Genomic DNA, 23,047 nt, shown 5'->3' on the forward strand with positions numbered 1-23,047 from the left:
AAACCTTGGGGTGGTAAAGGGTTTTAGATTTATATCTAAAAATATAAAAATCTGAACTCTCATTGGATTTCTTATACTCTGTGCCCCCTGCAGCCACTGGGACTGCTGCCTTTTGTTATGTGACTAATGCAAGAAAGCAATGAGGGGTCGTAAGTGAGGGATGGTGTGTATAGTAACCCAAAATGGTGTCACAAGAATGGGGCTGGAACTGTCAGATAGTTTGGATGGTGAGATAAAGTAACACTTCTCAGTGAGGCCATCAAAGTTGTATCTCACACGGTGTTTCTGTTATACAAACCAATTTTCTGCTTAAAGGAGTTGTTTGAGATAACTTTTAATATGATGTAGTCTGAGACAATTTGCAATTGGTTTTCATTTTTTATTATTTGTGATTTTTGATTTATTTAGTTTTTTTATTCAGCAGCTCTCAGTTTGCAATTTCAGCAATCTGGTTGCTAGGGTCAAAATTACCCTAGCAACAAGCATTGATTTGAATAAGAGATTGGAATATGAATAAGATAGGGTCTGAATAAAAAGAGGAGTAATAAAAAGTAGTAATAGAAATAAATTTGTAGCCTTACTGAGCATTTTATTTTTGGATGGGATCAGTGACCCCTATTTGAATGCTGGAAAAAGTCAGAAGAAAAAGGCAAATAACTAAAGTTTTATAAATAATAAAGATCATCATCGTCATTTATTTATACAGCGCCCAACTGAAACATTACTTAAAATTGGCCATTATATAACATCCTAAAATGTAACTTAAACATGAACCACCCCTTTAAAGCATGTTCTCCTTGTTTAGAAAAACTCTGTTATCCCCATGTTTCAGAGATTCCTTGATCATATCTATGCGAGTCATTTAGCCAAGATGGCACTGTTTTCAACTGCCCACTAGATGCCAGTTCCCTCAAGTCTGTGGGAAACATTTTACACATAGAGATATCACAGCAACCAATGTGGCAGCTTCCAAAAAGGCACATTCAGGAATCAATAAAATGCATCCTGCAAAGTTGAATTGTTTGCCATGAGTTATTGCGGTTTTGCCCACTGTGAGCCTCACTGACTGATGTTCTGTGACCATGTAAAGGCAAAAGGCAAAAGGCCGACTCATACAGGTCAGGGAACAATGAGCATCTCAAATGTTTTATAACATTAAAGAAATCCCCTGTACTGCAAATGATAAAGATACTAGAAGTCTGGGCTTTGCTTTTGGAAAAGGCAATCATGTTCTATGCACATGTTCTATGCACAGAGGTCTTCCTGTGTAAAATGACAAGTACAAGAGGAGCCACTCCATCTCTTACATGACACTTATACTGGAGCTCCCCATAGTGACGGCCACCTTGTACCAGTCTCAGCCCAGAAACACAGTAGGAATCAGGGGTAGCCAACCAAAGCTTCTGTTGTGTGTGGGTAGCCAATCACAGCTCCCCTGCCTTCACACAGAGAAAGATATGCTGCAGTCAACTGACAGGTCAACCTAACTGCTGTTTGCTGTGCAAAGTGAAGGCAGCCTTGGATTCCCCTATTCAGCCATGGAATGCAGCCAGCTGGCTGGATCAAGTTAGATTTGGGGGAATTATTTATGAAAGCAGTAAGAAATGCACATTTTTTAAGCACTTTTAAAGAGGTGTATAATGTAATGGCATGTTGGTGTACTTGACACTACAGGTCCCCTTTAAAACCAATAGTTTGCACTCAGCTACATAGCAAATACATACATGATGAGAGCTATCATGTCAAGTTAGGGGAACTTTAGGCAGTTAGTTAGTCGTACCATTTTCTGTATCTCACAAAACACTTTAATAAAAGAAATAGTGGATAATGACAAACACAAGGTATGGCTTTGCACTGGACATAGGCACCTAACAGTTTTCGCCGGCCCAACCAATCAGAGTGCGTGCTGGCCCAGCCAATTAGAGCACAGCAGAGGTGACTTAGGAGTAACAGATGCTTAGTACCAACAGTCTTACGAGACAGTTGGAGAGGAGAGAGAGAGAGAGAGAGAGAGAGAGAGAGAGAGAGAGAGAGAGAGAGATAGCGAAAAACTAGAGAGATTGTGAGCATGGAGATTTTCAGGAAGCGAAGACGACAGATCGACGAAGAAGAACAACTTGTTTCCCCTGGGTGCTGCCATAATCCCAAAAGGGTGAGGCACCAGGGTGATCAACGTGGGACATACCACCCTTCAGCTGGGGACCCAGCACTTCAAAATGAGCCTTGGAACACCTTAGCTCACATAGGCATTGGCCTAGAGACCTTCAAGGAGTATGGGGAAGACGCCTACATGTACAACAAGAGCCTTGAAGAGAGATTTATGGCTTTGAACTTTCTACAAAGTCAGCCAGAAATCACCTTGGCGTCATGGTATGAGTTCACCAGCCTGCTTGTCTTCATGCACAGACGCCTGAAGTTGGACTTTAGGTCTCTGTGCTTGACTGTCAACCTTCTGGAGCGGTTTCTTGCCTGCACTGCTCCCATCAAGACCACCGACCTGAACAGAGTAGGAGCCACTTGCTTCAATATAGCCTACAAGTTAGTGGAGAAACAGCAATTCAGCCTATGGAATTGCCTAATACTCTTTGATGACACCTTTACAAAGAAGGAAATTAACCAACTGGAGCGAGTCATCATTTGCAGATTGCTTTTTGAACTGGCGGCACCGACCATCGATGACTTCTTGGAGCATTTCACCCTCCAGAGAGTAGCCAGCCAGAAGAAGCCTGTAGCTGTCAAGCAGACAAAAGAAGCCATTGCCCTGACGGCTGCTAGAGGCATCGCAGCACTGAGCCTGACCCACCATCATGAGTTTTATACTTATGCACCCTCCATGATGGCTCTGTGCTGCCTGAAAGTAGCCACAAAATTCTACCCTTCAGGCAAACCAATAAACGTGGATCCTGCTGAATACCCAGACCACATAATGGAAGAGTGTGTCGGGAAGATCATCGCTCTGATATCATCCAGGCAGAGCTTTTTACACATGCTGCTTCCAGCAGTGTTTCCAAGAAGAACAGCAGAGGAGACAGAGACAAGCGCCTCCCAGAAAGAACCCGAAGGTGGTGAGGCAGAAAACATCCAGGCAGGAACAGGGTTCTGACCCCTTGGAAATGGCCCAGGGATCTGGCCTTTCCATCTATCATCAAGGGGTACGTTTGCAATACATGCACCCATACATTCCCACATATCCATACTACCACCCTCACATGCACCCATACATTCCCACATATCCATACAACCACCCTTACAGGCACCCATACATTCCCACATATCCATACTACCACCCTCACATGCACCCATACATTCCTACATATCCATACAACCACCCTCACATGCACCCATACATTCCTACATATCCATACAACCACCCTCATATGCACCCATACATTCCTACATATCCATACAACCACCCTTACATGCACCCATACATTCCTACATATCCATACAAGCACCCTTACAGGCACCCATACATTCCTACATATCCATACAACCACCCTTACAGGCACCCATGTATTCCTACATTTCCAAACAGGTAGCCATACATGCACCACACAGACACACATCCCCTTACTGACATACAGTCATACATGTATTTTGGTAAAGCTGAATAGGGCATATTGATCCTGGGAGTAATTCCGATTGCCGTTAAGGAGTCAGGAAGGAATTTTTTCCTCTAGCGAAGCAGATAGGCCCAAGCTTCATAGAGGTTTTTTGCCTTCCTTGGGATCAAACAGCCCTTTGTGGTTTCTTTTGGGACACTCATTACTGAAATACAATAAAGCTGTGACCATCACAGATTCAACTCAGAACAGTTGTCCGTGTCTTTATTTAAGGATTGGGTACTGATGGATAAAGCTTTTTCCCTGTGTTAAGGCAGAGCTGTGACTGGTACTTATATCCTACTGTGCTTGATTACTAAAATAAAATAAAATAAAAAGGTCAGGACAGGCAGTTGCTCAGAGGTCCCAAACAAAGGAACTCAAGGAAAAGAGGGCCACTATTTTATTGCATTTATTGCACCGAACAATAACATGCTGCTGATCAGCAGTCTATTGCTGGAAAACCTGTACAGGTATGGGACCTGTTATCCAGAATGCTCGGGACCTGGGGTTTTCCGGATAAGAGATCTTTCCATAAGTCTACTAGAAAATCAAGTAAACAGTAAATAAACACAATAGGCTGGTTTTGCTTCCAATAAGGATTACTTATATCTTCGTTTGGATCAAGTACAATGTACTGTTTTATTATTACAGAGAAAAAGAGAATTGTTTTTAAAAATTAGAATTATTTGATTAAAATGGTAGTCTATGTATATCCTGTAATTCGGAGCTTTCTGGATAATGGGTTTCCAGACAACGGATCCTATACCTGTATTCTTATTTGCTGTACCACATCCAACTCTCTTAGCTGATAGATACTCCCCTGCCCGTACCCTTAGGTTGTAGCACAACACCCAGCAAGGATATATGTGTTTTAAATAAAACCCTGCAAGCTGGAAACCTGAAAGCTAAATCCCCACCGGGCATGGCCAGTAATTTTTTTCATTCTAAATTTGGGAAAATGCCGCACAATCTCTTCCTATGAAGTCCTTTCATACAGATGTTACAGAGTAAAACAGGAACTGGGTGAAGATGTGTATGTGTGTGCTTTAACAAGGCAGCACAGCCACCTAATAATAACTAACTGATCCCATCTAAAAACAAATGCTCTTTAAGGTTACAATGGCATTATTATTGCTACTTTTCATTACTCATCATTTCTATTCAGGCCTCTCCTATTCATATTCCAGTCTCATCCAAAATGGATGGTTGCTAGGGTAATTTGGACCCTAGCAACCAGTTTGCTGAAATTGCTGACCGGAGAGCTGCTAAATAACAAAAACCCATAAAAAAATTAAAACCAATTACAAATTGTTTCAGAATATCACCCTCTTCATCACTAAATCTTACTTTAGAGGTGAGCAACCCCTATAATGATCTATTGTAAGCAACTTTTCAATTGGTCTTAATTTTTTACTGGTTTTTGTATTATTAGCCATCTTATTCTGCTTCTTTCAAGCCTGCAACTAAAATACTACCTGATTGCCAGGGGTCACTAACTGCAGCAGCCCAAAAACAATCTGTGGTCGTCATTATTAGTACTTTTATTGCTTATATTACTATTCAGTCCGTGGCCCTGTATGGAGAGTGTACACACAAATGTTGGTAAGAAACTCCAGCACCCCAATAATAACTAAGTAGATAGCACAATAAAGCATAGAACTATAGCAGGAACATCACCAGGCTCACCTTGTCGGGTCGATTATTCTCTGCAAGAACCGGCTTCCCCAGTTTTGGGAGTTTGGAAACCACTGGCCGAGATGGGTGAAGGGACGGCATCATGGTGAAGGATACGGCTGGAACAAGCAATGACATTATGGAGATTACAATAGTAATGGTAAAGCATTCTGCAGAATAAATATAGTGTTATAGCTTGCACTAGTGTGGCTAACATATTGGCAATAAACTGCTTTTGTAGCTTTCCTTCTCCTTTAAGGCTTTGATGTACCATGTGGGATAAGCACTAATGATGCTTTGCATTGTATACGGTTCGATTAAACATTTGATAATTAGATAATATAAAAAAAATTATTGCTGAGGAGCAAAAGTAGTAAAGTAGTACTATTAGTTCTAAAGCTCAGCCAAGAGTGCTTGTCTAGCTGATAGAGGTTGTTTTCTTGGCATGGTTGCTGCTGTAGGAGGACAGGCCCAGTTTTAAACCTTGGTGTACTTTGGTTTGATGCCTCAGTCTGCTCTTGTTGCCTTTGGGCCATTTCTATAACATGGAACTCTACATTAAGCAACATATGAAGATACCCAGTATGCATATGCACCTGTATGGCATGCTGCAGCAGATATTCCTATAATCAAATTAAGTCACTCAATGCAAGTTCTAATGTACTTGAAAGTAAATGTTCAGGGCACATCACTAAGCTTATTTGTAGTCACTAGATTAGCTAGACAGGTAAAAATAAATATATGTGGTCACTATCACATTAAACTAAATCTGACCTACTGGTGGACTAGCTTCATGCTCCAACTTTGTTCCAATTAAAGTGGCAGAGGGCCACGTTTACCTTAATGCCATGGGAGTACAACAGAAATGCAAAGTACATCCATTTTCCCATGAGAGCAAACAATACCCATGGATAATGCAAATTACCACAAACTTTTTTTTACAATGAAGGATGTTGGCCAATATGTCAGATATGATAATGGGACAAATACAAACGCAATAGTAAATATGGGCCTTATATTAGAATCTATTCAAGTGTTCTCTTTTAAGACAGGCAGCAATATGGAACAGATACTGAAATATATATATATCCTGTCACCCATTTATTATATAAGATTAATTCAGCAGGTCTATATACATATATCTGCATAGGACTATGACGTTTCCTAACACAAACATGACACATTAAGATGCCAATCCGTCCTAATATTATAAGTCGTTAAAGCCTAAATGGTGGTAATAAGCTGCTGCTGCATAGGACTATGACGTTTTCTAACACAAACATGACACATTAAGATGCCAATCCGTCCTAATATTATAAGTAGTTAAAGCCTAAATGGTGGTAATAAGCTGCTGCTGCAGCAGGGAAGCTAAGAGCACGCCAGAGTCGGGCCAACCCGGCCAGGCGCCCTAGGCAACCTGGCCAGCGCCGGCTATCACGCTCGATTGCGCATGCGCAAAACTACATTCGAAGCACGCAGAAGCAGTGGCTGGGGAGAGACGGAAACTGTGCAGAAGCGCATTTACTCACTGAAATTCCAGCAGCGGCCAGGGAGATACGGGACCGGACATGGGGTAGACGACAAAGCAGGTACGTGCCTGGCGCCCCCGCCCCCCATAATAGGCCGCACAGCACAGTTTCGATGTGAGAGAACACCTGCATGCGCCTAGTTAGCCTCCGCAGACCATTCTGGCAGGAATGTAACTGGTTTTATCGCTCAGTTTCGTTTCTTCACTTGCACTATCACTGCCGCGTCACTTTCTTCTTCCTGGTGTTGATACCGATACTCCTTCAGATCACCCTCCCTTATATTTGTTAGTAGTGCTAACATTCTTGTTAGACATTCTTGCTAAACTGCAGCTAAACTGACTCCTGTTGTCTCATAAGTACAATCCTCGTCCCTGTGTCATTTTACATTTACGAAAGTCTACTCTGCCCAAGGCCCGAGGGCATATACCTCTGAGCAGGCCCGGACTGGCAATCTGTAGGTTCTGGCAAATGCCAGAGGGGCTGCTGTATGGTTCCATAGAAAGTCACCATATAGTGGGCTGGATGGGGACTGTTTGGGCTGGTAGGGGGCTGTTTGGGCCTCTGTGGACTTGGAATGGCAGGGCCTATTTTTGACTCCCAGTCCAGGACTGCCTCTGAGGTAGTGCCCAGGTGACAGCCGAGTCCAATCCTTACTTTTGAGCAACTAGGCCAGATTGTGTACGGGCATCAGATTCTGTAAAATTTGCCTAAAGATTATATTTTGGATTAGGCCTGATTGGCAAGCTGCTTGGGTGCAACCTGTTAAATGTTCTTCCAGTTGGACACAACATGGGATGTCCAATGAATTGCACTGCCTCGGGTTACGCGAGGAAATAAACAGAGTAACTCCGTCCTTTGCCACCCCCTGTATCTGTCCTACTCCCACTGTTGACAGCTGTCCTACCTCACTCATCCCTCTCACGGAGGGGCCGGGCCATTGGCGTTGAAGTCACGCCCAATTAACGTCTGAAAGCCGGCGTCAGACACCCAAACTACACTTCCCAGAACGGAACGCGACAGGTTTCATTATTTTCCCCAACCTCTGTCGTACTAGCCATTTGCGTAAACCTAGAATTCTCCGAGTTGCATTGTGGGTGATGTAGTTTTGATTTGCCTGAAGTACCACAAGCGGACTTGTTATCATGGCATTTTTTTTCCGTCTACAGTGCAAATAAAATAAACGCGTTGATTCATCGGGGGAACGTTGAAATCATAAGTTTTAATTCAGCTCATTCAAAAACAGGAACACGGCATAGAAACCAGAAGTTGTGTCATACAGAGAGGGACACATGTGGGTAGAAACGATTAAATATTGCGTATTTTCAATATTCCGCACATATACACTGATAATGGCCGATATGCTATAAAGCCGGAGACGTGCAGCCCTACCAATAGGAAACTAAAGGCCGCAGCAGCAATAGGTTTAGCACTAAGGGGACAGGGAGGGGCTAGTAGAGTTAAAGGCCGTTAGGTCCGTCCCTCTTTACCCAAGCAGTGAGCCGAGAGGGAGGGGCCAGGCTGCGCCATTACGCCCAGCTCTGTCCGTCCGGGGGGAGGAGACGGAAAAAGTGGGTGGGGATTGGGCCAGCGGCAGAGAAAAATAATAAAATACAATTTTGCACCTCGGACAGGGAGCGAGAAATAGTAAATAGTATAAAATAATAAAGGTCTGCAAGAGCGCTGGGACAGGAAGGAGCGCGAAGTGGCCTCCGCCTTCACCGGGACGAGAAGCAAGAGGTCGCCTGGTAAGCAGCAATGGCGAAGGGGGGTGGCGAAGAGGAGGTTCCCGGGGAGGAGGCCGCTGCTAAGGGATAGATGTTGGGGAGGAGAGGGGCTGGATGGAGCCGATGTGGGGTGGGGGGGATGTAGATGTGTGTGTCCGCCCCGGCTCCCCGTCCCCTCTCCGGGTTTGTCAATCAGGGCCCCGGCTGCGGGGGAAGAGACGGAGGCTGCTACGCCACAGCCCCTTAATCGCCGCCATTCGCATAGAGAGAGAGAGAGCCATGCCCTCCTCCAGCAGCCTCCCTGAGCCTCAGCGTCCGGCCTTTTTATCCACCCCCGTCCCATCCCCTCCAGCCTCTACCCTTCCTCCTGCTTAGCACCGCCACGAATAAGTACTGCCATTAACTCACCATGAGCGGTACGTAACAACCCCCCACCCCTTCATCCCCTCACTCCCACCTCCTCCCCATCATGCCCTGAATCCTCCTGTGGGGTGGGACTCATCCTCAGCATGACATGTGTCTGTACCAGGGATGTGCTGCTACCTGTGGAGCTCCAGCTGTTGCATAACAACAAATATCCCTCGTGCTCCACTTCTGGGGCTGCTAGTTCGCCAACAGCTGGAGGGCAGCAGCAGATTCTTTTTTTCTACCCTGGCTTATTATAAGATTCAACTCATTAGCCACGTTTTCCTCATTTAGTTTACCCTGATGCATCAGCCAACGACACCTGCTGGGCCATACATTGTTAAAGCCTGATATGTACAGCTTTACAGAGATGGGGGTTGTAATATGATGACGTGTATCTAACATCCTCTACCTGGGACTTGTTAGGGTTGCCACCTGGCCAGTAAAAATGATGGTTTATCCCAATGTTATGAATAGGGAAAAAAAGATAAATATATAGGAAGGACGGTATTTTTTTCCGAAAAAGGTGGCAACCCTAGACTTGCTTAAGGCCACCACTATCATTTTCTGTTGGTCATGCCGTGATCTAACCGCTGTTTGGTCACAGTATCAGCATCCCTGCAATACATTAAATAAATTGTGTGTAAAGGTCAGTTGGAAAGGCATTCATATTATATTACAATACACAAGCGTCCTGGATATCATATAAAATATATCTTCATAAATTGTACTTAGTGATGTCATTGCAGTCACATGGCTTACTGATTTATTATTCCACATAATGTATCCGCCTTTTCCATGACCCGAATAAAAGCACTCAGGCTGCAGCCTTGTGCCTTAATGTAGTCACAGAGTTCTTGTGACTTCTAAAATCCTTATAGTTTACCATAGGGGGTACTTTACTCCCTGAATATCAGGTGTTTTCATCCTGCTGCCTGATGTGGTATACTGAGAATGATAACCAGGCAAATTTTTGTTATCAGGTTTTCTGCTATTTATTACCACATGGATTCTTTATTTACAGATCAGACAGAGGAGGAAATGGCGAGCGAAGGAGGAAAAGCCAGCGAATCTGAGAATAAAAAAAAAGGCAAAGCATCTGGTTCACAGGTAGTACTATTAGATGTTAGTGGCAAGTAAATGTAATACTGTCTAGAAGTTACTGAGAAGGCCACATCATTTAAATGAAAAACAACATATCTGTGTATGCAGTGTGCTTCCTGTACATGTTAGCAGCCACATTTGGTGATTGTACCAGCACTTCTCATAAAGAGACCACTTCCTGCCAAAGAGCTAATGTTAAAACTGTCAGAAATAGACACACCCACTAGCACTAATCCCGCCCACCTTTATTTGTCTCTTTTGACAGGACTCACAGCCTTCTCCTCTGGCCTTGCTAGCAGCAACTTGCAGTAAAATAGGGACAACTGGGGAAAATCAAGGTGCAGGACAGCAGCAGATCATTATAGATCCTAGCCACGGTCTGGTTCAGCTTCAGAACCAACCCCAGCAGTTAGAACTGGTGACTACTCAGCTGGCTGGCAGTGCCTGGCAGATTGTTGCAGCAGCTCCTCCTGTTTCAAAAGAAAACAACATAGCTCAGCAAGGAGTTACCATTGCTGCTAGCACAGCAGCCTTGTCTAGCGGTAACAGTGAAAATGCATCTCCCACAAAAAGCAAGCCTAGCAATGCAGCCACTGCCCCAGGGCAGTTCCAAGTCATCCAAGTGCAAACACCTGGTGGTAATGTACAATATCAGGTAATTCCTCAAATTCAGACAGTGGAAGGGCAGCATATACAGATTAGCCCTGGAAATGCCACTGCATTACAAGATCTACAAGGTCAGATTCAGTTTATTCCTGCTGGAAACAATCAAGCTATTATTACTGCTGGTAACAGAACGGCATCTGGAAATATAATTGCACAGAATTTAGCCAATCAGACCGTTCCAGTGCAGATTCGTCCAGGCGTTTCTATACCATTACAGCTGCAAACGATCCCTGGTGCTCCAGCTCAAGTAGTGACAACCTTGCCCATAAACATCGGAGGAGTGACTCTTGCTCTTCCAGTGATAAACAGTATGCCTGCTGGAGGAGGTTCAGCACAGATTGTTCAACCTACTGATGGTGGAGTTTCCAATGGAAATCAGCTGGTGTCCACACCCATCACAACTTCCTCTGTCAGTACCATGCCAGAATCCCCCTCCTCCTCTTCTTCCTCAAACTGCACAACAACAGTGTCAACAACTTTGACTAGCAGTGATACTCTTGTCAGCTCGGCTGAAACAAGCCAATATGCGAGCACATCAGCAAGTGCTGAACATACCACAGAAGAATCCCCATCTTCTGTTACAGATGGGGAAGCCCAGAGCAGCAATCAGCTGCCTTCAAATGGATTACAGACCATGTCTGAACAGTCAAACTCTTTGCAGCAGGTGCAGATTGTGGGTCAGCCAGTTTTACAGCAGATCCAGATCCAGCAGCCTCAGCAACAGATCATACAAGCCATACCACAGCAGTCTTTTCAACTTCAATCAGGACAGACAATCCAGACACTTCAGCAACAGCAGCTACAAAATGTTCAGCTTCAGGCTTTAAGTCCGACCCAGGTGCTGATAAGGGCCCCAACATTAACCCCATCTGGGCAGATAAGCTGGCAGACTGTTCAGGTTCAAAATATTCAAAGTCTTCAGAACTTACAAGTCCAAAACACTGGACTACCACAGCAGTTAACATTAACCCCTGTGTCCACAAGCAGTGGCACAACAATAGCACAGATTGCACCAGTTACAATGGCTGGTACACCTATCACTCTCAATGCTGCTCACTTTACATCTGTACCTAATCTACAGACTGTAAGTGTAGCAAACCTTGGTGCTGCAGGTGTTCAAATGCAAGGAGTTCCAGTAACAATTACAAGTGTTGGAGGTAAGCACCTTTGTGTGTGATTTTAGTTTATGGTGTTCAATACAAAATTAATATTTATTGCCTCTGGCATGTACTCCGTTAAACACTCCCCTCTGTGTGTTTCCAGTCTTAAAGCATTATATTTTACCTGGTGTATTCCAGAAGTATACACACTTTGTTTTTAGGACCCACCCTATTGGCTATACTGTTTGTAAAATCGCTTGATTCACATATATACTTGGAAAAATCTCTAATAAAGGTATGCCTGATTTGTATCCATCCATTTGTTAATAACAGCCCCTATAAAAAAAAAAAATATATATATATATATATATATATATATACACACACACACAACCGAAGGGTAGGCTCAAACAATATGATTAGGTTGGGATGTACTGATATAAAGAATAATGTTTTGATCAGAATAGCAAGAATGAACTTTATGTATATGGGTTATACTGACAGATACACACAAGCTTCTTTTGTGGATATCCTGTGCCGTTTTGGTGGCGTGGATGAAAACAACCTTTTAATTTGCTTTAAAGGAAAAGAAAGGCATAATCCCTGGGGATGACAATTTGTTTGGCACCGCCCAGTGATTATAGTTGCTTACATGAGATCCTGGGCTGGTGCTCCTGTTCACTGAAAACGGCACTAGCACATGGTACTGCTTTAGGAGCTTCCCACTGTCACCTTCTTTCTTATTGTGAATCCTGTGTATGGCTAAGGATATAACCCGCATGTCCAGTAAAGTGATAAGCCAAACTTAAAAACAAAAAATATCTTTTTGCTCAACTGCCATGCACACCCAGCCTTGCTACATTAATCAAACCTGCACTGCTATACAGCTGCACTGTGCAGTTTCAAGGTATCTCACAATTCCACTCTACACTTAAGGTCCCCATAGACACGACGATTCTTCTTTGGTGAACGACCAATTTCAGTGCAGTCCGACCAATCCATCAAATTATCGTGCGGTTAGTGGAATTTGAACGATCGTACATCTTACGATTTTTCGGCCGACATCTGTCAGAAAATTGATCGACCAGGTTTAAAAATCTTTATCGGCCCCAGTGCAATCTATCTATGTTTGCAGGGCCAAGCAGGCAGCTACCCTTCAGTTTGCTGGCAATATCGCCTGAAATGGTCTTTTTAGTTGATGGACACATCATACAATTAAACGATCATTTCGAGATAATCATGGTCTCACGATAACGATTGGATCTTTTAAAAATCTTTACATTTATGGCCAGCTATAGTTTAAGATGCAGGCATAGTTTATGCCATGCTGTGCTCATGAATAGGCAAGCCAAACTGAAAACACTTAAAGGACCAGTAACATTAAAAATTTTTTTTTCAAAATTCGTTAGTATAGAACGAAAAATCAACACCATGGCAAATAAAACTTTTGGATTGCAAAGCCTTTATTAAGAGATAACTTACCAAAACTCCACTTCCTGTCCTCGACCATCCATGCAGCGGTGTTCAACTTCTCCTCCCTGGCTATTCTCTCTGCAGAGCTTCCCCTATTCCCAGCAGTCGGACTTTGAATCCAGCCTTTCCTCGTCCGGCGAGGAACAAGAAGAGGAGGAGGGCAGCCTCTGCCTCTCCAGCGGCAAGTGTTGTCTGCAGGCGCACCGATCTGCTGAAGAATATCCCCAAGCGCATGGATCAGTGCGACGTGGAGGAGCTGCGCAAACACAAGGCTTTCCACGCGGCCAAGTGCACTCTCCAAGTGCACAGCTCCTGCAAACCGTGGCATTCCACTCCGCCTTTGAGCCGGGAGTGCTACCGGCTCGTAGCCCGCAATCGTAGCTCATCGACGGGTAGCAAGTGGTTCGGCGCTACTGGAGTCTAAAATCGCCCCCTTCTCCTGTAGCAGCGGGGACTGCTAGCCCCAGGCACACTCAGGTGGGCACATCACGGGAACAAGGGGTTTGTCCATGCACTTGTGCACCGTAGTCCTGGGGATATTCTTCAGCAGATCGGTGCGCCTGCAGTCAAGACTTGCCGCTGGAGAGGCAGAGGCTGCCCTCCTCCTCTTCTTCTTCCTCGTCGGAGGAGGAAAGGCTGGAGTCAAAGTCCGACTGCTGGCAATAGGGGAAGCACTGCAGAGCGGACCTCTGCCTCCTTCACATACTGTCACTAGAATAGCCAGGGAGGAGAAGATGAACACCGCTGCATGGATGGTCGCCCTTTCGCCGTTTGAGAAGAGGACAGGAAGTGGAGTTTTGGTAAGTTATCTCTTAATAAAGGCTTTGCAATTTAAAAGTTTTATTTGCCTTGATGTTTTTTTTCGTTCTATACTAATGAATTTTGAAAAAAAAAATTTTAATGTTACTGATCCTTTAAAAGATGATACAGGAGTTGTGGATGGATAGGGCTGCTCTCTGTGGGAAGAGTTTCAGCACTCCAGTGTCTGACTGTGCTAAAATCTATGCCACCGTCTATTAGGCATCTTCCATTTATGTGTCTTTTTAGAGGGACTGTTCATCTTAAAATTAACTTTTGGTATTAATCTGCAGGATTTGGATCCGGCGAATCCTTCTGCCCAGCGGAACCGAATCCTAATTTGAATATTCAAATAAGGGGTGGGGAGGAAATCGTGTGACTTTTTGTCATAAAACGAGGAAGTAAAAAATGTTTTCCCCTTCCCACCCCTAATTTGCATATGCAAATTAGGATTCGGTCGGCATTCAGGCCGAATCTTTCACAAAGTATTTAGGGGTTCGGCTGAATCCAAAATAGTGGATTCGTTGCATCTCTATTTTGATCAATTTTTTTGTTTTTTAATTCTGCCTCTTTTTACTTTTATAATGTTAAAACTAGAAAGCAGAGCAGGCCTAAGGCTCAATTTTTTATTGTTACTTTATATTACTTGTATTTCTATTAAGGCATTCTCCAATACATCTTCCAGTCTGCCTTTCAGGCTTAACCAGCTAGAAAGCACATGAGGCTTAAGGCTAGTTTTTTATTGTTGTTATTTCATATCTATTTAGGCCCTCTCCTTTTCATCTTTCAATTTAGACCACTGCTTGCTTGCTAGGGAAATTAGAAAAAAGAGACCATAACAATCAGATAAAACATCAGAAAAAAGGAAAAAGAACAAAGTAAGATCAATAATAAAACCAATTGAAAAGTATTTTAATACTGTTTACTTCACACTACAGTTAAATTAATAGAAGATCTCCTTTAAAGGAAAACTATACTCCCAAAATGAATACTTAAGCAACAGATAGTTTATATCAAATTGAATGACATATTAAAGAATCTTACCAAACTGGAATATATATTTAAGTAAATATTGCCCTTTTACATCTCTTGCCTTGAACCACCATTTCGTGACTCTATCTGTGCTGCCTCAGAGATCACCTGACCAGAAATACTACAACACTAACTGTAACAGGAAGAAGTGAGGAAGCAAAAGGCAGAACTCTGTCTGTTAATTGGCTCATGTGACCTTACATGTGGTTTGTATGTGTGCACAGTGAATCTTACGATCTCAGGGGGCGGCCCTTATTTTTTAAAATGGCAATTTTCTAGTTATGATTACCCAATGGCACATACTACTAAAAAAGTATATTATTATGACAATGGTTAATTTACATGAAGCAGGGTTTTACACATGAGCTGTTTTACTCAGTATCTTTTAATAGAGACCTACACTGTTTGGGGGGTATAGTTTTCCTTTAAAGTTTGTTTTAGTAAAAAAGGGACCTAAGGGTTCAAGCACACGGGCAGATTCGGGGAGATTTAGTTGCCTGGCGACTCACCAAACTGCCTTCCGTCTGCTATAATGAGAAAAAGCCAGCGCCAATGCACTCGCGGCCCTTCGATTTCCGAAGTTGCCTCACGAGGAAACTTCGGGCGACTTTGGAAATTGAAGCGCTGCAAGTGCATTGGTGCTGGTGTTTTCGCATTATAGCAGGCGGAAGGCAGTTTGGGGAGATTGTCGCCCCGCAGAAGAGGCTATAAGTCGCCAGGCGACTAAATCTCCCCGAATCTGCCCATATGCTAAATTTTCCCCAAAAAAATGTAAATTGCACAATGTGTGTGTTTTTATTTAAAATTTATTGGAAGGTTTACACTAATACAGGTATGAGATTAGTTATCCAGAAAGCTCTGAATTACATGAATGATGTCTCCAATAGACTCCATCTTAATCAATTAAAAGTTTTAAAAATGATTACCTTTTTCTCTATAATAATAATAACACTGTACCTTGTACTTGGTCGCAACTAAGATATAATTACTCCTTATTGGAGACAAAACAATCCTATTGGGTTAATATTTAACCCAACAACCCCTTATTTGGAAAACTCCAGATCCTGAGCATTCTGGGTAACGGGTCCCAAAACTGTACTTTACTTAGGACATAGCAGCTGTGAACTGCATCACTAGCCAGTCAGTCTGAGGGTTAAATGATGTAGGCAGTATTTCTGGAAGCTGCTCTTAGTTCTCTCACTCCTCTTCAGCTTTTTAAAGCTGACAGCTGACAGGAAAGAATTGTGCAGAGTAGCTTGTGGAGGCAAAGCCTACATCAGTCATTTAACCCCCTGGTAGCCAGCAAAGCAACTCAGAGCGATTCTGTCTGATAAAAGGTGTTAGCAGTGTAAAACAAACAAAAAAAATAAATAATGTAAAATGCATATTTCCCAGAGGAACTCCGTGTAAAATTCTACATTTTTGAGCCTTTAGATCAACTTTAACCCTAGTTAATGGCTTTCATGGGAAGTTTTTAAACTTATTTGTTTAACTTAACTTGTTACTGCTACTTTTTAATGACTCATCTTTCTATTTAGGTCCTCTCATATTCATATTCCGATCTCTTATTGAAATTAGTGCATGGTTGCTAGGTTAATTTGGACCCTAGCAACCTGATTGCAATCTTTCCCCAAGCACGTCTGTATTATGTGCATGCACTAACATATTTTATGCATTTTAACTTGATACATTATTGTCCTCTGATGTGAGGAGGGGAAACTTCTCTAGCTGGCATATCATGGTATGGAATCTGTTATCAAGAGACCCATTATCCTGAAAGTTTCGACTTAAGGAAAGATGTCTCCCATAGACTTCATTTTATCCAAATAGTCAAAATTTAAAAAAATTATTTCCTTTTTCTCTGTATTAATAAAACAGTACCTTGTTCTTGATCCAAACCAAGATATAATGAATCCTTATTGGAAGTAAAACCAGCCTATTGGGTTTATTTAATGTTTACGTGATTTTCTAGTAGACTTAAAGGGATACTATCATGGGAAAACATGTTTTTTTCAAAATGCATCAATTAAAAGTGCTGCTCCAGCAGACTTCTGCACTGAAATCTGTTTTTCAAAAGAGCAAACTGATTTTTTTTTTTATATATTTAATTTTGAAATCTGGCATGGGGCTACACATATTGTCAGTTTCCCAGGTTGGAGTGATATCACCCGCCTCCCATAGACTCCATTTTATCCAAGTAATCCCATTTTTTAAAAATGAGGCAATTGTAATGTTTACATGATTTTCTAGAAGACTTAAGTTATGAAGATCCAAATTATGCAAAGATCCATTATCCAGAAAACTCCAGGTCCCGAGCATTTTTGGGTCTTTGGTTACCTTATGACTGTGAGAATCTATTTTCGAAGGAGAGAAATAAACAGTATATAGGTTAATTGTTACTATGGATATATCAAATATCATATAATGGCTAAATATATACAAAGATGGTTTTCTGCATCTGTAGCAGTATGGCGTGTTCCAGGTCATAAATATGTATATATAATATAATTATTTCTGATTAAACAGTCTAAGTATGTCTGTTGATAAAGTAAATACATCCATATCAAAATTGCTTTACATTTAGATGCAATATGCAATGCCCACGCATATAAAATTGTAAGTCGTTTCTTCCATTAATCTTCCTGTATATAAATATTATTTTTTGCTTTCCTTTTACACGTTACAGATGCAAACATATACAGTATGGGTATGTAATTCGTACTGCTTTAATCGTTTGCAGGGCAGCACCAAGGAGCAGAAGGAGTAAAAGTACAACAAGCTACCATAGCTCCTGTAACTGTAGCAGTGGGGGGTATTGCAAATGCAACCATTGGTGCAGTCAGTCCAGACCAGTTAACACAAGTGCAACTTCAGCAATCCCAACCATCATCCGATCAAGAGGTGCAGACTGGAAAGAGATTAAGAAGAGTTGCATGTTCTTGTCCTAATTGTAGAGAAGGAGAGGGGAGGTATGTATGGAAAATCTGTTCTCCAGTTAAATTCTAACCCCCATATATAATAAAGGGCACTAAGTTTGCCCAGAAGCAATAACCCAGAGCAACCAATAAGATGTTTGCTTTTAAACAGGTGTCCAGTAAATTCTACTTGCTGATTGGTTACTATGGGTTACGGCTCCTGGAAAAACTTGGTGCCCTTTATTACGTAACCCCTAAGTGCCTTGTATTATGCCAAGAATACTTATATCCTCTGGGTGCATGTATGTACACACAACCATATACACCCCCCATATTTTTATTGTGTAGCTCACAGGAGGCTCTGCCATTTGATTGTGTGGGGCACATATAACATGGCCATCAAACACCCAAAAGTAGAGAGTGTGGCTGCACCTTGAGTTTTCAATATGTAGTTTTGCTTTTTTTTTTAGCTTATACTAACGCTATATTCCATATATTTTTCTGAATCTAATTAGTGCAGTCTCTCTTGTGCTTTCCATCCATCTGTTTCATTGTGTAACCTCAGGCACATAATACATGGCAGTGTCATCCCTCTGTCCACATACTCCTTTTCAGCCATTCCCTCCTGATGTGTTGTGAATGATTGGGCACTTCATCAGAGGGTTGACACTTGGGGCTGAAATTAAATAGCTAAACAGTAGACGTGCCTGGGATGCAGTTTCAATTGGCTCTTGAGCAATATGCCCCTCTTCCATGTTTGTTTCTTGGGTTCATTCAGCATAGAAGAGCTTTAGTGTCAGTCAGAATTGGCGACGTGAACCCTAAATTGTCCTTTCTGTTAAACAAATGTGCATGTATATTTCTATGGTATTTTGCTAACAATTTTTTGTATTTAGAGGTAACAGTGAACCTGGGAAAAAGAAACAACACATCTGCCATATTGAGGGTTGTGGCAAGGTTTATGGGAAGACCTCTCACCTCCGAGCTCATCTTCGCTGGCACACTGGTGAAAGACCTTTTGTTTGCAATTGGATATTCTGTGGCAAAAGGTTTACAAGAAGTGATGAGTTACAAAGGCACAGAAGGACTCACACAGGTAAGTGCTTTAATTTAGTGTTTTACCATGTTCATTAGTTCTGGTCATTACTGCTTAGGCTATAAATCACATTGCTACCTGTGGTCTGAGCATTTTTGGTCACTCATGAGGAACCTAAAAGGGATCCTGTCATCGGAAAACATGTTTTTTTCAAAACGCATCAGTTAATAGTGCTACTCCAGCAGAATTCTGCACTAAAATCCATTTCTCAAAAGAGGAAACAGATTTTTTTATATCTAATTTTGAAATCTGACATGGGGCTAGACATTTTGTCAATTTCCCAGCTGCCCCAGTCACGTGACTTATGCCTGCACTTTAGGAGAGAAATGTTTTCTGGCAGGCTGCTGTTTTTCCTTCTCAATGTAACTGAATGTGTCTCAGTGGGACATGGGTTTTTACTATTGAGTGCTGTTCTTAGATCTACCAGGCAGCTGTTATCTTGTGTTAGGGAGCTGTTATCTGGTTACCTTCCCATTGTTCTTTTGTTTGGCTGCTGGGAGGGAAAAAAGGAGGGGTGATATCACTCTAACTTGCAGTACAGCAGTAAAGAGTGATTGAAGTGATCATATCAGAGCACAAGTCACATGACTTGGGGCAGCTGGGAAATTGACAATATGTCTAGCCCCATGTCAGATTTCAAAATTGAATTTTGAGAAATGGATTTCAGTGCAGAATTCTGCTGGAGCAGCACTATTAACTGATTAATTTTGAAAAAATTTTTTTTTCCCATGACAGTATCCCTTTAAATGCCAGCAGAGACCATTGCATGTGACCATATCATTTTCAGGGACCACCATAATTGAGTGTACTGTAGCATTACAGACCCAGAAATACTGCTCTGTTGTTGGCCAAAGACTGTACGAGTGTCTTTGTTTCCATGGGTTATACAGCCTGGTGTACTTAAAGGGGACCCATCCCCTGAAAAAAATATTCCAAATCCTATTTTATCTCGTTATTCAAGCAAAATGAGCTTTAATTACACTATATAAATAATTTTATTCTTGTTTTCTTTGATCTGGGAACTCATAATGATAACAAGGAGACAGGAGCCATTTTGAGGACACTGTTATTAAGGCAAGCCTTGCATCATCTCAAAATCTTGTTCGTGCACCAGAATGGGGGGCCTGATGAGAATAAGAAGACAGATTGATCAATGCACATTCCCTGTCCAGGGAATGTGCATTGATCAATCTCTCTTCTTTTACTCTGTAGATTTAATTTTATCCTAATGCATTTAGTTGAGGCAGTATTATCCCTACTGAAATAGCAATTATAACAATCTAAATTACCCTAGCAATCTTTTCTTTAGATTTGTTTTTTCAGTATTGAAGGTCACAAATCAGCTATGAGATTTCTAATCATATATTAGTGTTTTGCCTTGGAAACCACCAACTTCTGTATTCTTTTATAAGGAAATCTGCATTGAAGCCTTTCATTATTAGAAATGTTGAAAACTGTATAATTCTCTAATTTTCAGGTGAGAAAAGATTTGAATGCCCTGAATGCTCAAAAAGATTCATGAGGAGTGACCACCTGTCAAAACATGTAAAAACCCATCAGAATAAGAAGGGAGGTGGGACTGCACTGGCAATAGTCACTTCTGGAGATCTGGACTCATCCGTCACCGGTGTTCTGGGTTCACCAAGAATCGTAACAGTTGCAGCTATATCCCAAGATTCAAATCCAGCAACTCCAAATGTTTCAACAAACATTGACGAATTCTGAAAGGTTCCAACAGACTGAGTCTGCTGTATGTAATGAACAGTGGTGTAAGATGTTCTTCAGAGTGGATTCCTGGGTAGAAATAATGTTCTAACCTTTTTTTCTTATTCCATAATCAGGTTAACATGAAGATTTAAAAAGCTGTGAACTAAATACCCTTTTCCTGGCCATGGGCAATATACATAAAACGTATACATTGAACATGTATCTCCCACTAAGAATTTCTTGATTTTTTTGATCATCCTGGAGACAAAAATACAATTTAGACAGTCCATGTCGAATCATACAAATGTTCAAACAAAGTCCTTCTTTGTAGAAAGGCCTTAACATATTATATAGTTTGTAGAAAATAATCTACAAACGTCATGGCAAATAACTTTTATATGGAGACACGTTATTTTAATTTAACATTTGGATAGTATAAGGAAATTATTTGTAAAGATTTAAGTGTCGGTAATATGCAAATGGCATATAATTTCATACACCAGTAAGATTATATTTACAGTGAGCCCTATTACTACTTATGCATTTAAAACAATGTAAATATGAATATATACATATAGCTCTTCTCGAAAGCTTTTGCAAATAAACCTTTGCAAAGTCTCACGCATTTGAAGTGCTGCAGTCAAGTCATTCCATTTTGCCTCCTTCATTTAGTATTTCACAACTCGGTGTAGAATTAAAATGTGTAACAGGGTGTAATAGTAGGCATTGGCTTTTATGAGAAGGTATGTTCTCAGCTACTTTGATGAATTATATTTGTTGCTTTTATGAAGAAGAGCAAACCACCAGAGAGAACACATATTCTCCTATATATTTTTGGCTGCATCAATACTTATAAGCACAACAACAATTATTAGTGTGAACTTTTTTCCCTCAAAAAAACTAGTCAAACAGGTGTTTTATTTTCACAAAACCTAGTGATTAAATTATAATCAATCAGTTTTGCATATAATACTCCCCTTAGGCCATGTTCTCACGAGGAGCAGACTTCTTTTATACATTTGGTGCGCACAGCACATTTTCCATTTCACTGGAAACAAGGTTTTTGCTTTTTTGTTTTCATTTCTGTTTCTATATACGAACAACAGCAGATCGTGAGGTTTAATTTTCTGTTATATTGATCAAAAACAACTAAAGCTTATTCCTGTGGTTGCTGGTTACTTTCAGCCCTGTGATATTGTTTACACAAATTGTTATTTTTTCTCTTTTCAAGTTGCATATTGTAAACGAGGCCAAGAGAGACTAGAACTGCAAATTTGTACAGAAAAAACAATTTCTCTCATTGTGAGCTGGATGGTTAAAGGAGAAGGAAAGGTTAAAACTAAGTAAGCCTTATCAGAAAGGTCCATCTAAATATACCAGTAAACCACCAAAGTAGTGCTGCTCTGAGTCCCCTGTCAAAAGAAACACAGCATTTCTTTCCTTCTATTGTGTACATATGGGCTTCTGTATCAGACTTCCTGTTTTCAGCTTAAGCCTCATTGCCCTGGGCAAGAGCATGCTCAGTTTGCTCCTCTTCCCCACCCTCCTCCCTTCTCTACTGTAATCTGAGCCCAGAGCAGGGAGAGACTCAGGCAGGAAGTGATGTCACACCATGTTAATACTGCAGCTCCTATCCTAAACAAACAGAGAGTTTCTAGAGCTTTTTACTCAGGTATGGTAAAACATTCTACAGAATAAATATAGCATTCTAGCTTGCACTATTGCAGCTAATCTATTGGCAATAAAATGCCTCCGTAGCTTTCCTTCTCCTTTAAAGTGGTTGTTCACCTTTAAATTAACTTTTAGTATGATGTAGCGAGTGATATTCCGAGACAATTTGCCATTGGTTTTAATCTTTAATTATTTTTGAGTTATTTAGCTTTTTATTCAGCAGCTCTCCAGTTTGCAATTTCAGCAATCTGTTACTAGGGTCCAAATTACCCTAGCAACCATGCACTGATTTGAATAAGAGACTGGAATATGAATAGGAGAGGCCTGAATAGAAAGATGAGTTATAAAAGTAGCAATTACAATACATTTGTAGCCTTACAGAGCATGGGTTGTTTAGATGGGACAGTGACCCCCATTACAATACATTTGTAGCCTTACAGAGCATTTGTTGTTTAGATGGGACAGTGACCCCCATTTAAAAGTTGGAAACAAACAGAAGAAAAAGGCAAATAATTTAAAAACTATAATGAAGACCACTTGAAAAGTTG

General features: G+C 41.4%; 2 protein-coding genes across 4 annotated transcripts; both read left to right on the forward strand.

Annotated features, from left to right (window-relative positions):
* The first annotated feature begins 2,068 nt into the window (after positions 1 to 2,068).
* Positions 2,069 to 3,103, forward strand: LOC121394452 (cyclin-O protein B-like). The gene has a single exon (XM_041565606.1). It carries the CDS (start codon positions 2,069 to 2,071, stop codon positions 3,101 to 3,103), a length of 1,035 nt encoding a protein of 344 aa, XP_041421540.1.
* Positions 3,104 to 8,436: 5,333 nt separating this feature from the next.
* On the forward strand, positions 8,437 to 21,453 carry sp4.L (Sp4 transcription factor L homeolog). Of its 3 annotated transcripts, none has more exon segments than NM_001089956.1 (6): positions 8,437 to 8,553; positions 9,962 to 10,047; positions 10,307 to 11,864; positions 17,851 to 18,079; positions 18,922 to 19,121; positions 20,599 to 21,453. In NM_001089956.1, coding segments are annotated over 5 exon segments (2,304 nt in total). In that variant the 5' UTR covers positions 8,437 to 8,553; positions 9,962 to 9,978; the 3' UTR covers positions 20,847 to 21,453.
* Positions 21,454 to 23,047: the final 1,594 nt, after the last annotated feature.

Source organism: Xenopus laevis, chromosome 6L, assembly GCF_017654675.1.
Source record: "Xenopus laevis strain J_2021 chromosome 6L, Xenopus_laevis_v10.1, whole genome shotgun sequence".
Classification (NCBI taxonomy): domain Eukaryota; kingdom Metazoa; phylum Chordata; class Amphibia; order Anura; family Pipidae; genus Xenopus; species Xenopus laevis.

Excerpts from the sequence above, each read along its gene's own strand:
- LOC121394452 (XM_041565606.1), top strand. The coding sequence starts at position 2,069 with ATGGAGATTTTCAGGAAGCGAAGACGACAGATCGACGAAGAAGAACAA.
- sp4.L (XM_018266354.2), top strand. Across the intron at positions 10,048-10,306 it reads GCAAAGCATCTGGTTCACAG|GACTCACAGCCTTCTCCTCT; the intron begins GTAGTACTATTA and ends CTCTTTTGACAG. Across the intron at positions 19,122-20,598 it reads GCACAGAAGGACTCACACAG|GTGAGAAAAGATTTGAATGC; the intron begins GTAAGTGCTTTA and ends TCTAATTTTCAG.